We start from the raw sequence: 17,145 nt of genomic DNA, 5'->3' as shown, positions 1-17,145 counted from the left end.
AAGTAAACTATATTAAGACTGGAAAGGTTGTAGCCCCTTAGTAAAGAACTTTAAAAACTAAACAATAGAATTTTTATATTATCCTAAAGGCAATAAGGAGCCATTGGATTTGTAATGAGTAGGGAAGTGCTGTGATCAGGATTTTGCTTTAGAAGATAATTTTGTTATCTATAATATGGAGTGAGGACAAATTTGAGCTAGGCTAAACAATAAGGAGGCCATTATAATAGTCCAAGTGAGAAGGAATGAGATCCTGAACTAAGGTGGTAGCTGTGGTAGTGAATATTCTGATAATTCTTTCTTTGCTTTGGATGACACTTAGAAGGGACCTTAAAGATCATGAAGTCTAAGTCCTCTTTTTCTAGAGATAAAGAATCTGAGGCCCTGAGAGCTGAAATAACTAAGGGAAGGTTGTAATTCTTATTGTGTCTTTTTATATTTCTTTGTATTCTTCAAACTTCTATAAGAGTATCCCTGGAAGTAATATATGTTTTCTATGAGTTAATCTACCAGCCAGGTGTACTAGATACAGAAAAAGCATGTTTGCTGAAAGGAGCCAATCAGGAGCCTACTTACTATGAGCCCAAATCTGGCTCCCTCTCAGGTGATTTTGCTGATGACTGACTTTGCTGAACTTCACACCTCAAACTGACCCAACCCAGTCTTTTGGTCAATTTTTCTTATAAAAGATCCTGCTTTTACATTCCATCCAGTTCCTGAGAAAGGATATCCATTTTTGACTCTTAACTCCTTCCCAAACCTCCCCTTTTTGGTTTTCAATCATAAAATTGTTCCTGCTTCTCCTAGGCTGCAGGCTCCCTTGTGCTTTATACTTGGGGTGTCTTAACATTAGCATATGATTTTCCTCCTAATAAAACTTTTCTGCTTTTAAACTTATCTTGAACTCCTCTGTATTTTGAGGAGAAGGCTTTGCTTAGTTGAAACTGCCTATGTGCTAGGCCATGGGGGTACAAAGACAAGAAAAAGTCACACCTAGTGCTTTCAAGAAACTTACGTTCTACAACAGTATATGTATATGTGTGTATGTCTGCATATATACACACACACACATATACACACATATGTATATATGTTATGTATATATAATAAATTCATAAATACAAAATAATTCAAATAAATAATAAGATACAGAATTCATTGAAAAATGCAAGAATATGTCATGCAGTTACCAGCACTTCATGTAAAAGGTAATGGGGGGAGGAAGAAAAAAAGGAAAAGAAATTTACCAATGTATTATATATTTAAAAGGAATAACAACTTATACATAATACAGTTGCAATTTCATGGGCAATTACCTTTTTTATTGTATTATATCATAGACATGCTTGTTTTATTCCATCAATAAAAAAATCTTTTAAAAAAGAAAACAACATGTAAAACTAAGCTTTGAGGAAAACCAAGGACCTAGGCAGTAATGCATTCAAGACATGGGGATAGCCTTTGCAAAGACAGGGGAAGGAGACAAGGACAGTCTTTTGTGAGAGACAGTAAGAAGTCCATTTTGACTAGGCAAAGATTTAAAGTCTTAATTATTAGAGAAAATATTCAACAACCCATTGCAGTTTATTGGATAATGTGAGGTGACATGGTCAGACCCGTATTTGGGGAAAATCATTCTAGTAATTGTTTAAATCTTCTCCATCTATAAATAGAGGGAACACTCCCTTAGCACTGAAATACCTGACCTACACTCCATTTTCCAGATATGGAAACTGAACACATAGCAATTTGTGGAAGGTCACACAGCATATTAGTGGTCGTTGAAGTTTGAACACTAAATTCTATGCTGTGCTCACAGGATGCCTTTATCTCTAAGCTCAGCCTTCCCGCTCCTTTCTCCTTATGAGATAGGGGTGGGGTCCTGGCTAAACTGTCAACTACTTCTCTCTTCTGATTGGTTAACTCTTCCCTTATTACCACCAAGCCCCTCCCCAACGGGGGGCCTGTCTGTCAGGCAAGGCGAGGGGTGTGGTGTTTGTCACGCCGGCGCCTCGCGGCCTTCTGTCCCCGCATTCCGCCCATTGCCGCCGTGCGCAGGCGCGGCGCTCCCTCTACATTTCCCCCTCCCCCCCAAAAAAAAATCCAGACAGAGATCCACACACTAGGATATGCGAGTGCGCGCAGGCGGGTTTGGCAGTGTGTCTTGCGGTCGGGTACAGGGGCTTGAGGGGCTAGAAGAAGGGAGGCGCGGAGACTGGGGATGGGTCTGACCCTTCTTCCCGCAGCATAAACGCTCCTCACCCCCACCCCCACCCCGCCTCCCGCGCCCCTCCCCCTCTGGAGCTCCGCCCCCCTCCCTTCCGAACCCCCGAGGGCGGCTCGAGCCCCCAGCTTGCTCGGTCAGCCTGAGTCAGTCAGTCAGTCAGGACGCGCGGGGCGGGGCTGAGGCCGAGGCCGGGTCGGGCTGCTGAGGAGGGAGGGGAGGAGCTGCCGCCTCCGCGGCCAAGGGGAAGGAGCATGTCTGCAACTAGAGCCAAGAAAGTGAAGATGGCCACCAAATCCTGCCCAGAATGTGATCAACAGGTGAGTGCCCCTCGCCGGCTCCCCGGGCGGTGCTGGGGGCCGCGGTCAGGCCGGGACGGGCTGGGCGGAGGGGTCTCGCGCGGCGCCGGCGAAGCGCGTGCTGGGCTGGGGGTGGGGATGGGGGGGCACGAGGCGGGGCGCGGGCGGCCGGAGGCGGGGCGTGGGCGGCGGTTGGCCAGAGGCGGTTGGGGCTGGAGAAGGGGCCGGGTGACCGATCCCGGTGGCAGGGGAGGGGGCAACAATCCCCACTCTCTTCTAGGTCCATTGACTTAGGGGCTGGGACAAGATGGAGAGATAGTCTCTGAACTTGGCCCTCGCTCCCCTTGGGGTGCCCTGGGATGCCCCAACTTAACTTAGGATAACTTGGGTGAGACATCCCGGAGAAGGGGGCTGCTGGGGCGGAGGAGGAAGACGGAACGCTTCCTCAGCCCTGCTGGGATCTTTTTTTGGGGGGACGAAGGGGTTGGCCTGCCCCCCACCCCAGGTTAGGGATCCATCCCTCCTTAAGCCAGGGGACTGTCCCTTCCCCAAAAGGGGAGGTCCAATATGAGTAGGCAGCACTCGTGATCTTTGGACTGGCTTTTCTCCCACCTGGCATTTAGGTTTGTCAGCTCTCTCCCCCCACCCCCCTTTTCATTATTTTTGGGGCGGGAGGCTGTCAGCAGATAAACTAAGAATTACATTTATTCAGCACTTACTGAATCCTGCTAACAATCCCTGGAACTGCAAGAAAAATAAAAATTCGTTCAATTCAGCAGAGAATGTGTTAAACTCCTGCTGTGCAGTGTGCTAGGTACTGGGTAAAATGCTGCCTGCCCAGAGCTTACTGTCTTAAGAGGTGGGTTAGATTGGGGAGGAGAGGAAAGGGGAATGAGAAGATCACAAAGATAAATAACAATACAAATAAAATATGATTAAGTGGAATATAAAGGATTTAGAGCTGAAAGTGTAATAGAAATTTGATTCAGTAAGCATTTAATTTATTTACATTAGATTATTGGATATCTAGTTCGAACTATGCATTTTTGTAGAAGAGGAAAGAGCCTTGGAGGAGGTAGTAAAGGACTTGCTCAAGATAAGAGGTTGTACAGCTGGAATTCAAACCTATGTTCTTTGACTCCAAATCTGGTGTTTTTTCTGAGCTGCTTCAGATGAAGACATGGAAAATGGAGCAAGCACTATTCATCCCACTCTGGAAAAAGTCACCCTGTAATAGTTACCACTATGGTGTCTAGATTGGATCCCTCTTGCAGTGTATTTAACTGCTAGTCCTTGCAAGCCCTTTCTGGCAATTTGGGGTCTGAAGGGCACTTTGTCTCTTTTACTAAAATAAGATGGCTGTAAGCCTGCAGGTTGGTGTATTTCCATGCAGATGGTTTCTAAATGAACATTTAACGCCCACTGTCTTCTGTATGAGAATAAATGCCAAATGTCTGTTACTTTAATCTAGGCCCCCAGCACTGATTGTGTACTCTTGCCACATTGGGTTGCTGTGTTCAGTTTTAAAATATGTGAGTGGTTGGCTCAAATATCTTGCCCCTGTGTGACCGAGGTGGTCACTCTAATCTGACAGCAGAAGCTACAGTTAATGAGATTTAACTCATTAATTTTGAATTTTGAAGTCTATTCTCTAAATTGAACGAATGACTTTACATCTCTAATTTTTGAATGGGAATTGCTCTGTATTATGTCACTTATGCTTAAAATCTCCCCAGTTTTAAGGTTTCTTAGGTGTAAAAAAAAAATCTCATTTAAGGTGTCAAAAACATAAATCACTTTTATATGATGATTTTATTGAATGATAAAATGCAGATTTGAGTATTTTTCACTTGTACCACTGTGGAATATTTTCAAAATGACTCCCTCTTTTGTCTTCTTTTTTTTCCTTTCCTCTTTACTCCAGTAATTTTCTTGCAGCTATTTTTTTGAAATGATCTTACTTTTAAAAGCTAATAGTATATTACATACTTATAAGGAGAAATCTTGTAGGTTGACAATGATTCTGAAGTGTTTTCTTTAAAGATCTATTATAGGCATTTGGTAAAAATGAGGCTCAGAGAAATGTTGAGCAGTTTGTGCAGTTCTGGTGTTTGTCAGCCATACCAGTATGCAGATCATCTAGCAACATACAGATGATTTAGTAGTTTTACATTCATGGTTTCCAGAGCAAAGAATTTCCGTTCCTACTATTTTTCTTTAATGGACAAAAGAAGGGAGGGGGAAATATTAATAAAATTCTGACTCATATTTTGGCATGCTTTATTGCCTTTGCAAAAAAAGTTATTTCCATATTAAATCATTTCCATTTGTTCTGGTTAATTATGTAGAAGTTTAAGATTCGTGTGGTATGCATTATGTGTTCCCTCTTATGTAGGGCATGAGTCTTTGCAAATTTTGACATGTTTTATTTGGCATAAAGTAAAGTAATGTTTTAGGAAAAAGTAGCATACCTGTTTTTACTATCCTGACTGGAGAAAAGAATAGAGAATTTCTAAGGAAGACTTGGCCTGAGGCCTTATAAGTAATCAAAATAGTGTTTGGATTTCTTTTGATAAATCACAGAAATGCTATTGCTGTTTCAAAATGAAATTGTTGTAGCCTTTCATGTAAAGAGGGGAGGAGGACCAATTAGACTTGCCATTGTTTTTTAAAATCTAGTGTATCTGTTCATTTGCATGACATATTTAGGAACTAGGAATGAAGGAAAATAATATATTAAAGTAACTTTGTAATGGAATGTATAGTAAATGCTATCTTGTGGAAAGAAGCCAGGGAGAAAATATCTAAATATTTTGGTAATCATGTAATCCTTTACTGTGTAGATATGTTACTCTTTGATTTGAATGTAAGCTCTCTGAAGACAAGAATTGTTCCTTACCCTAACTGTGTGTCTCATAGTGCTTAATAAATGTTTGTTAAATGAGTGAATAATTCTGGTTAGAAATATTCTTATTTAACTATGCTTTCTAGAGCAGATAAACTATAAAAAGCCAAAGCTTTTTGTTTTAAATAGGTTAAAAGAGTATGGGATGATTTTTTTTTTATTGCATTGAGTTGTATCACAGATTATGTACTACATATCTTTTCTGATTTTATTACATTTAACTAAAAATTCTTAATCTTAAAATACCTCGTTTAAATATGTTTATTTTCTGTGGCTCCTAGTAATTTGGGGAATGCATATTAATTGCACAACAAAAATATTTAAAGTACAAAGGCTGAGCAAACAGAACCACAAGTTTTCATTTTCTTTGTAACATCTTTGCTAACGGGTACTAAAAATGCAAAATAGATAAATTTAAACTTCTAACATTTAAACCCATAATGCTTTTCATCCTGAAAGTGTTTCCCGTCCATTAACCACATAGTCTGCCTAGCCAATTTTGTGTATTCAAGATTCTTGTCAGCTCTCGGGGATCTTTACTCATGTGTATGTTTCAGTTTTTCCTTTAGACTTTTTTTTTTTTTTTTCCATTTAAGTGATCTTCCATTGGACATATAGCAAACATTAAATCTCTTCCATGGAAAAGAAGTTAGAGTTCCTAACAGGGCAAATTTAAATGAAGTACTCGGTAATGTGATTGTTTTATAGTCTTGACTTTTTAATCAAGGAAACAAAATAAGACCCAAGATTTTTTCCTTATAAAATTTACCAACTATACTTTGGAAACTGAAACAATAATAAGTAGACTGTAAGGACTTGATGAAACTATAGTTGTGCCAAAAATAACAGTAATATTTTGGGGGTTTATTTTTCTTAAATCCTGATATGCTAGATAGAATACTTCATTTATTACTAGCATTAACATGTAAAATTTAAGAAATTTGTAGGAAGTTACACAAACTTTTTATAATTAACTACATGATAGTAAATGGATATTATTATCTGACTTGCCTGGCTGCTTTATGAGAGGTTATTTTATTAGAAGCCTATAAGAGATCATTCTGTTGCTTAAAAAAATATTTTCCCAAAAACTTTGTTAAAAATTTTAGAATAAAGCAGCTCTGAAATAGGATATTATCTAAGAAATAAATAATTTTTTGAATGTATAGGTGGTTTGTTTAACAATAACAATTTGAAGGAAAAACCAGGCCAACATGTATGTAAATTCTAATCCTCAAATACAAATTTGGGCTTTCTCTTCTATTGAAGATAGTTGGTGATGTTATTGAATAGGGTTTGTGTGGTTTCCCTATGTACAAGAAAGAACACTATTTAGAATTTATTGAGATGAATCAGTGCAATAAAAGTCTTGCTGAGTGGGAAAGGATCAATTCTCTGGAAAATCCTTCTCCTCCTTCTACCCCTCCCCCCCCCTTTTTTTTAAGCTTCTTGGAGGTCAGGTTTTTTTTTTTTTTTAAGTTTAATAAATACCTGAGTTCATTATTGAAATTGCTTACTCCAGCTTCATTATTGAGGAGCCACATATTAAAAAAAACTGATTATTGATCTTTTTTGAGAACTGAAATTAAATTATTTTAGAGTTAAATTGTTAATTTTTCTTATATAGAAATTAAAAATAACTTTGGTAGTCTTCAGCAAAGTTAAAAAAAAAAAAAAAAAAAAAAAACTTCTGCCAGAATTGTAATTTAATTAGACCAAATGTTTACATAAGATTATAAACCATTCTGTAAATACATGAATTAAAACAGGAATATAACTGAGCCTTTCAAAGATAGAACAGCAGGAGAATGGGTTTTTTTACTATGTGAATTGCAGTTTTCTAGCTATAATCATTTTACTGGTAGTACTGTAGTTTGTTTAGATTAATTTCTTTTATATGGTTCTGCTTTAGGGGGGAGGGGAGTCCATGTTCAGTAGTTCAGTTGTCAGGAATATCTTAATGGAAAGATAATGGGAAAAAATTTCCTGAGTGTTTCTGCATTAGTGATTTTTAGATATGAGGAAAATCTTGTGTTTTAAAATTTTAAAATGTGTTTCCATTTTTTCCAGGTTCCTGTAGCATGTAAATCATGCCCCTGTGGTTATATTTTTATTAGTAGAAAGCTTTTAAATGCAAAACACTCAGAGAAATCACCATCTTCTGCAGGTAACCCAGACTCTTTACTATCAATTTCAATTTGGTGAAAAAAACTATAAATGATCTTTTTAGAAAAAATTTTCTAGATTTAAGTCTGTAAAATTACTGTAAACTTAGAAATCAATTAAAGTGTTTATATACATATGCATATATATGCATATATATAAAACTTTCTGAAATTTGTGGCATTGATATTGGTTTATTTGGTTTTTAAACTGAGAGAGTTAACCTTAGTGTTGGTAAAATGTCTCCCAGAGATGTTTTTTTTGTTTCGTTTTCCCTAATTCTAGTTTGAAAATTAATGAATTTGGAAATTTCAAAGTACTAATTAGTGAATTCATTTAAACCTCCAATTCTATATATGCGAGGGATATACACATCGGACCACCCTTCTGAGAAAATATATTGAGGGAAAGGCATAGGGGGGGTGTAGGCTTTTTATTAATGTAAACATCCTTGATCTACATATGGTTGCATTCAGTACTTTTCTTAAAAAAATATTTTTTTATGAATATGGGAAAGATTGATATTTAAAGAAATCTATTTTAAAGAAATGATATATTTCAAAATGATTTGTCTAACACTCACTTAAAATAAGGTAGTCTAAAGCATCTTTGAAGTATATGGAGTTATACAACTCCAAAGGGCAAATTATCCCCAAAATATTTTACTTAGAAAGATTTACCTATCTTGAATTACTTTTATTTTGGGTTTTAGAAAATGATTTTTCCCATTAATTAGAACTGGCAGTAAAATTCTTCAGTACCATATTCTTTTGCTGTGATGGGACCCCTTTACTTCCTTTCATTGTGATGATAAATAGACTGTCATTTCAAACCAATGAAAATCACCATCCTATATAGTAGAACAGATTTCAGTGCTTTGCACTGCATCATAGGTTTTAAGAGAAGTCAGTGAAGGCTGAAATAGAGAAGGCTTTATTGAGGAGGTAGAAATTGAGCTACATCTTATAGGATGGGTACTAATGAATAAATAGGAGAGAAGATGAAGAGAATTGCTGACAAGAGTAAGAGCATTAACAAAAGCCCTAAGGAGGTAATGAATATAAACTGTTTAGTGCATAGATAATTGGAATGGAAGGTGTGTTGTAGAGCCATAAAAAATAAAAGTTGGCAAGGCATGGTGATGGGACTAGATTATGGGAAGCCTTAAAAGCCAAGCAGAGCAGTTCAGACTTGATATCTGGGATAGGGAGGGGACTTAATTGGCTTTTGAACTAGAGTTGAAAAGAATTGACCTATTTAGAATGAGAGGTGAATGTTGTAGAATAGTAGAAAATAAAAGTTGATTAGGTAGGAGGGAACCAATCATTTGATAGAAGGCTTTAAAAATTAGGCAGAAAATATGTTAGTCTTGATATGTAGTATATTAATTTTTAAGTAGGAGTGTGGCATGAAATACTTTCCATAAGATGATTTTATCATTGGTATATCTTAGATTAAAAGAGATAGCAAGCACGAGGTTGTTGAAATAATCCAGGTATAAGATGATAAAGGTATACACTAAACCATTATAGATTAAACCAGGATGGATATAGGTAACAAGGAAGAGTAAAGAGGCACAGATGACTTAATTTCTAAATTGGGGGGGAGTGCTAGACAAATTGTGGTACTATTGATAAATGGCATAGTTAATAAAGGATCTAGTTTTGTTAAGGGCAGAGATCTTGAGTTAAAGATGTAAGATATTTATGTGGAGATATGCTGTGAGTATTTGGAAATATGAGATAAAAGAGATTAGGAGACTACTTTTTAATTAGGAATCAAGTAGTAGTGATCTTCTAAACTTTATGGGAGCAGTCGAGTCCCACAAGAGGAGTATGGATCACGTAAAGAATAGTGAAAAAAAGAAGTTGACAAGAATTGATCAAGAAAGTAGAACCAGAAAAATAAAAGACTCATAGAAGTATTTTGCTCTTTCTATAGTTAAAATATCTTCTCTCTTAAATGGCTACCACCACCTCTAATCTAAATTATTGCAACAGTTTCCTAATTGGTTTCCCAGCCTCAGGCCTTTCACTACTCTTCATTCTATGCACTGTTGCAAAAATAATTTTATTTAAGCACATATCCAACTATGTGACTTGCCTATTCAATCAATGTTAGTGGCTTTCTACTGTCTCCTTTGTTTAGCATTTGAAGCCTTAGATAACCTAGCCCCCACCTTCTCCTTTTCTGAGTTCCAAACAGATTTACCTTCTTTCTCTATTTCAACTCCAGTTTTTTTTTCATCACTAATTTTATATTTATGCGTAGTACATTTTTATATATACTTACCTCCCCGTTTATAATGTATGCCCATTAAGAATAGTCATTTTATATACATATATCTCTGGCATTGAATACAATGTCTGGTGAGTATTAGGTGCTTACTAAATATTTGCTGATTGACTGATAAAATCAAGAAAGATTATATGAACAATGTTGAATAGTTTTTCATGAATAAATTAATCTATGAATGATAATCAGAATTTGATGGTAAATTTAAAAATCAGTTTCTTAAATTTCTGAAGGGGCCCTAATTAAATAAACTAGATGAACTATAAAATACCAGTTTTTGAAAATAAGCTATGAAAATAAATTTTCAATAAATAAAAATTATAAATTTTTCTATTTACTGATAAATATACTTTATGTTACAGTTGGAAAATGAAACTAATGTTCAGTTAAATTTAACTGATTTTGAATATGAGATTCAGATACTTAAAATACATTGACTATAAGTTATATATACCTAGCAAGTTGGGAGGCGGAATAGAACTCGCAGGTATGAAATTTGGTCTAGATGAAAATGTAAATATTAACAAAATCCAGTTTCACAGGATAGGGTGGTGGTTCTCATAAATGTTGAATCATTTTATTTATGGTTTTACCTACTGCCTCTCTTCCCATCCTCTTTGGGGAGAGGAAGAGATGAAAAGAAGTATTTGAAGCTGCCTTTGAGAATTTCTAAACTTTTTGGTAGTTGCGTGATAAATGAAATCAAATTTTCTCTCTTTTTATGTGTTGCTATGAGAATTAACCTGTTCTTTGACACATACCAGTGAGAGCTAAGTGAATTTTTCTTTCAGTATTTCCTTTTTATTTTGACCTCTTTTTCTGTAAATAGAAAATTCTTGGAAAATTATAATTTTTTTTGTTGTTTTATGGATTTCGTCTCTAAAAGTATTTTACGGTGATCAGTTTGAATAATTTATTAGAAAATAGAATTATTAGAATGAATATGCCATTTTTATTTCCTACAACAATATTTGCTTTTTAGTTCTAAGACTTGAACTTCATATACTATAATATCAGAAACTTATCAGAGACTCAGTATTCCAGAGTTCTAAGCAATGTGGTATAACTCAGTAAACTACCTCAGTGTAATTATTTTATTTTCTTACTTGAAATGAAGATAAAAAGTGTCCCATTATCAATTATATAGAATATAAAATATAGATTGTTGTACCTGGACATGTTTTAAATATCTGTATAGGATTTGTAATGTTTTTTCTTTTCAGTATTAACATTAATATTGATATTAGTGGTAAAATATCACCTTTCATTCCATTAAAGATTGGCAGGGGAAAGTAGCTTGTTGTTTTGGTGAAAATGCTTCCTCAGGGACTAAAATGAAATTACTTAATTTGCCTAAATAATGTTGAGAAAGAACATGATCATTCACTATTCATTATAAGTTCAAGTTAACCTTCTGAATCAGAATCATGTATTCATATTTTTAAACCAAATCTGAGGTGGGGAGAAAAAGGGAAGTGGGAAGGTTCTTTTTGTTTCCTTTGCACTAATACTATTTGATTTGGTGGGAGGAATATGGAAAGTTGTTGCCTTCTCATAGGAGTTTGGAATTAAGTTGGGAAAGAAAGAACTTTTCCCTTTGAAACAATTCCTCTTACTTTAAGCATGGCCAAGATCTAGAGTAAATTGAGTGTGTGTTTTTTTTTTAAACAAGCATTCCATAGTTGTGTACTTAGACTCTTTTGAAATATCTATTGCCTTGTAGAAATTTGAATATTAGGAAAGAGATACCAAGCCAAAATTTATTATAGCCTTCAAATTTGTGACTTTTTTTTGTCTATGCAGAAAATAAGCATGATGCCAAGAGAAGACGAACAGAGAGAGTTAGGAGAGAGAAGATTAATTCTACAGTAAATAAAGACTTAGAAAATAGAAAGAGGTCTCGAAGTAGCAGCCAATCAGATCATATCAGACGAGGAAGAGGAAGACCTAAAAGTGCATCTGCCAAAAAACACGAAGAAGAAAGAGGTATGTCCAAATCTACCATCACTGGCTTAGAGTTTGTTTTTTAAGTATTAAAGTTTTTTATCATAACCGAATAGAACTCATGAAATAGTATGGCTTTGGGTTTTGATAACCTGAATTTAAGAAGATTGTAATAAATGCTTTATTTTTCAATATAAATTAGATTACAAATATGGAAACATGTGAATTACATATTCCCATAATCATCATATAGCTTATAAAATCAATAGAAATTTTATTTTCCTTGCTAAAAGTGAAGACAAAGTTGAGCTATTCAGCTAGTGTATCTGATTCATTGGCTTTCAACTACAAAACAAGATATGAAAAGTGCTAAACATCCTATTTGAAATATTTGGACTATTTTTGCTTGTAATTTAACAAAATAAATTTAAGTTGACAAACCTTTGTTTTTTTCCTTAATTTTTATTGGTAAATTTTTTTATTTTCACACGTCTTATTTCTCCATGCATTCCCTTCCTAGAGAGCCATTCCTTATAATAACAACAAAAAAATTCCCAGTTCATCAAAACAAAGCATGCTTCAACCAAGTCTGACTTTGTTTTGAGTTCCAGGCCCACAATTTTCCCCATTCCTTGCCAAGAAGGGGGAGGAGGATAAACTTTTTTTTTTTTTTTTTTTTTTGGTAAAAAACTAACCTTAGTTCAGCTAGTAAGTTGTTTAGAAGAACTGTTGTCTTATAAGATTTAAAATTTTTAAAAAAGAATTGCTATTGGGTGTTTTTTTCTTTTAAGAATGAGGTTTTGAATTGTTTAGCTTTTCATAATAATTAAATTAGAGGACACTGTTTGAAAAGTAAAATCTTTGCTGTTTAATCTAAAGCTAGTTTTTACTTAAAAAGAAAAATTCTGATCAATAGTTTTTCCTTAACTTTCTATGTGTTTTAAAATTTTACTTATTTATTTCATAAATACATTCATTGAATCCCTGTTTTTTGTAGGACTGGGTAGATGCTTTGGGTAAGTATAATAAATAAGATATGGTCCCTCTTCTCATTGAGAAGTGTAATTGATGTTTAATAAGAGATAAAATTTATGCAAATAACCATGCCTAGATAGAATATGAAAGTGTAATTATGCATACTATAATATGAAAGTATTTGGCCATTTTTGAGGGAGCCTTTGCTTAAGTACTTGAATATTCCTTGGGTAATTTTATTGGCATTTCTTTTGCTTTGACTAGATACTCTTAGTTGAGTAAAAAAAGTTGAATGTGCTTCTTGTTTGATAGAATGACTGGGAGAAAAGGCTGTTATGTTAAGGTTAGGAAATGTGAAGTAGAATAGAAAAATCAACAAAGAATAGGGAAATACTGTTTCATATGGAAAATAAAATGGCTTCTGTGGTTCTTAGAAAAGGGATTATAGCCTAAAGAGGAGACAGGCTAATAGAGCATCTGAGAGTAGATGACAAGGAGAGAATGAGGGAACCAAAATATAATCACTTTCAAGTCAAATGAATTTGTTTGTATAGTATTAGGGTCTTTGATGTATCCTTTTTTTTTGATGTGCAGACTTTTTTTTTTTTTTTTAAAGCAGCAAATATTTGTTTGAAGATGAAAGATTTTGAATTAAGAATTAATGCTTTCTAAATCTATTATTATGTTGTAAAGGTCAACTTGTGAAAATGTATGCCATTTCTAAATATTATAATTGGTGTTTCACAGATTTTTAAAAATGATATTCCTGACAAGTCAGTTAATTTACTTTCGGTTTTAGCCCTATAGTCCTGAACTTCCTTATCTATAAACACTATCTATAAACACTTAATACTTGAAACATTTTGAAGTAAGTTGTAACTGGAAGACAACTAATGACAGTTTTCTTTAAAAGAAGTTTTAGGGCAGTTCATTTTAACATGAGTTAAAGCCTAAAAGGTTTATTTGAAAAATAGAAATATTTCTAAATGTCCTTCATGTTGATTCTATTTTTAAAAATGCTTAAAGAACATTTTTCAGATTTAGTTTTAAGTTTATTATTATAGTGCTTAGGAAGTCCATAATAGAATTGCTAACCTTTACCCAACAAAAAAGCAATTAAATGAATTCTCCATTTTGATTTTGTTGTGTGGATTTATATTTTTAGTTGTGTAGGTATGAAATTCTGGCAGATTCATAATTATTCAACATAATTAATTTTTTTTATTGAAGCTTTTATTTTCAAAATATATGTAAAGATAATTTTTCAACACTGATCCTTGCAAAACCTTGTGTTCCAATTCCCCCCCCCCAAACTCCTCCCCTAGATGGCAAGTAATCTAATATGTTAAACATGGTATAAAATATATGTAAATCAAATCTAAGCATACATATTTATTTATTTATTTTATAATACTTTTTATTGACAGAATCCATGCCACAACATTATCCCTTGAACTCGCTTCTGTTCTGATTTTTCCCCTCCCTCCCTCCACCCCCTCCCTTAGATGTAAGCAGTCCTATATATGTTAAATATGTAGGCATATATATTTATACAATTATCTTGTTGCACAAGAAAAATCTGATCAAAAAGAAAAAAATATGAGAAAGAAAAAATTCAAATAAAAGAAGTGAAAATGCTATATTGGGATCCACACTCAGTTCCCATACTCCTCTCTGGGTGTAGATGGCTCTCATCATTATAAGGTCATTGGAATTGGCCTGAATCATCTCATTATTTATTCAACATAATTTTAATACAAAGTTTATTACTGCAATTAAAAAATTAATTAAAAAAAAATCTTCTTCTAGGCAGCTAAGTATGCCAGTGGATCGACTGTTGGATTTAGAGTCATAAAAACTTGAATTCAGATTCAACCACAGCTGTGTAACCCTGGATAAGTCACTTAACTTCTCCACTTTAGTTTCTTCATCTGTAAATGTAAAATCCTCACAGGATTGTTGTGAGGATAAACTGAGATGATAATCTGTAAAGCGCTTTTCAAACCTTAAAAGTTCTGTATAAATGGTAGCTATAGTTATATAATTATAGTGTTTCCCAGTTAAGTAAGCAAAATTCATATTTACTGTTAACTCATTCAAAAAAAATCAAAATTCTTTCAATTTAGAAAATGAGGATTGTTGTGAATGGGCTGCTTTGAGACTTGAAATAATAAAACTAACAGATAGCTCTTTAAAGTTTGAAAAATGTTGAACATATATCATCTTAGTGACATTGAATACCTTTTATTATAATTTAAATTTTCTACAGTTGTGGCCTAATAACAAAGCAAGCAGTTAATCTATTTGTAAAACTGTACTTGTTTATCAGAGGGGGTCATCTATCATTGTGAGAAAGATTAAATCTATCTTAATTTAAAACACTGGATTTCATCATAATTTGGGGAGGAAAATATTTTAATTTTGGTAGAAAATGTATTTTAATTTTAATATTTATTCATTGTTAAAGAACCTGAGTTTTAAATTTTCACATATCCTCAAAACTGGTTCCAGAAAATAATCAAACATTTTAATTATTCATTGTTATAGAATGATTTTTAAAATACAAACTTTAGATCTAGAACATAGCATTAATAACATGCAACAATTTTACATCTATTAACTAGTACTTTAAGGTGATGCTTGATTGTTAATTGAATTTATCACTAAATGTAATAATGTTTTAACTTTCTTTTAACAGAGAGACAGGAAAAGGAAGTTGACATCTATGCTAACCTTTCTGATGAAAAGGCTTTCGTATTTTCAGTCGCCTTGGCAGAAATAAATAGAAAAATTATCAATCAAAGACTTATTCTCTAATACTTGTCTGCAGAACTTCTGGAACTTTCTTCAGGATTACATCGACAGAATTTCAAATTCTTAAGGACTCTCAGGAGTACTCTGCCTGCAGCTACAAGGGCCATTGATTCTTTCATTTCCCTTTCCCCCTCCCCTTTTATCCTTTACATCATTTAGCCTGTGCAACACTTTTGGACAGAGTTGTAGACTTGGACTTTTCTATGTCTCTCTTGTTTACCAAGAAACAGTGTCAGTGTTTCATTCACGTCTGGAATATGTGACTACATTTGGCCTTTTGAAAATATATGCTGGATGAATGCAAAGGGGGGAGAAAAGTGGGGGAAAAGCAGGAAAATAAAATGCTTGATAGCATTTAGATTTGCCACCAAAATATTTTAAATTTTTTCAGAGTGATTTTGCTTTTTAAAATATATTTCAAATTTTTCAGCTCTTTAACAGTTTACATATGTACAGTTCATCTAACCTTTATTAATAAACTGGTAATCGTTATTTTATTGAACTGAGTATTAAGAGAATATATAATGTAATTTTTCTCTTAAATTAAGGTTTGTTCTTGGTCTTTTATTTTTATGGTTGAAGGTCTAGAGTCTAGTTTGTATCCTGGTGATGCTTCTAGGCAGCTAGTTGATAAGTTGGGTGATACTTGAAGATAAATATTAAGGATATGTTATACAATTCAGAAATATCACCATGTCCTTTTGAATATGATTTCTTGGTTGAACAAAAGTTTTTTTTTTTTTTTTCTGCTCAAGTTGGTGCCTGTTAACCTAAATATAAATTATATTTATTATAGGCAAAATGTTTCATGGTTACTCATTTTTAAACAGTAATGTTTTATCTGGATGGATTTATATCAAATATCTTCAAAATGATTAAAATGTAACAACCTCATTCTCTGGAAATAAAAACTCTTAAGGTAAAACTAAGAACATAGTTTTAATAATATTGGTCAGCCCTTTGTTCTAGTGAAGATTGTCATATGTATTTTCATTTCTTACATTTTTGCAATGTGTGAAATGTTAAATTGTTATAGCTTATCTATTTTGCACTAAATGCTATTAAATTCTTTACTCATAAACTTAATGATTTAACATATTCAATCCTCAGCTCTTTCTTTAATAAAATCCAAATTAATATGGTTTATATTGAGGTCAATCAATAATTAGGAGTCTATTTCTTATTCCCAACCACTTTTGTGTCTTTTCTGCTCCATTTCAACAATACTACTATGTGTTATGTGTGGGAAAGGGGGAGGGTATCCTAAAAAATAATCTACTTCATTTTTCTGCTATTGTAGAAACCAGTAGAGGAAGTTTAGATTAGACTTGTCCCAAAGTAGTATTAATGTATGATTTTTAAAAACAGAAGTGTGACTCTAGGCAAGTCATTCAGCCCCAATTGCCTTGTCAGAAAACAAACAAACCAAACCAAACCTAAAAGCTACTAGAAAAGTCATTTTAGGATCTTCATTAAAAATAGTGATATAGCAGTTAAGGTACTTGTAAAGAAAGATTGCCAGATGT

At 33.8% G+C, this 17,145-nt stretch overlaps 1 protein-coding gene across 1 annotated transcript; it reads left to right on the top strand.

The window, feature by feature from the left end:
* The first annotated feature begins 2,071 nt into the window (after positions 1 to 2,071).
* C2H16orf87 (chromosome 2 C16orf87 homolog) lies at positions 2,072 to 16,717 on the top strand. The gene is made up of 4 exons (XM_051979787.1): positions 2,072 to 2,544; positions 7,499 to 7,595; positions 11,690 to 11,872; positions 15,504 to 16,717. Exons 1-4 carry the CDS (start codon positions 2,479 to 2,481, stop codon positions 15,620 to 15,622), a joined length of 465 nt encoding a protein of 154 aa, XP_051835747.1. The 5' UTR covers positions 2,072 to 2,478; the 3' UTR covers positions 15,623 to 16,717.
* The last annotated feature ends 428 nt before the right edge of the window (positions 16,718 to 17,145 follow it).

This window comes from Antechinus flavipes, chromosome 2 (assembly GCF_016432865.1).
Source record: "Antechinus flavipes isolate AdamAnt ecotype Samford, QLD, Australia chromosome 2, AdamAnt_v2, whole genome shotgun sequence".
Lineage (NCBI taxonomy): Eukaryota > Metazoa > Chordata > Mammalia > Dasyuromorphia > Dasyuridae > Antechinus > Antechinus flavipes.
The sequence above is the reverse complement of the archived record's forward strand: the minus strand, read 5'-3'. Positions and strand labels throughout refer to the sequence as shown.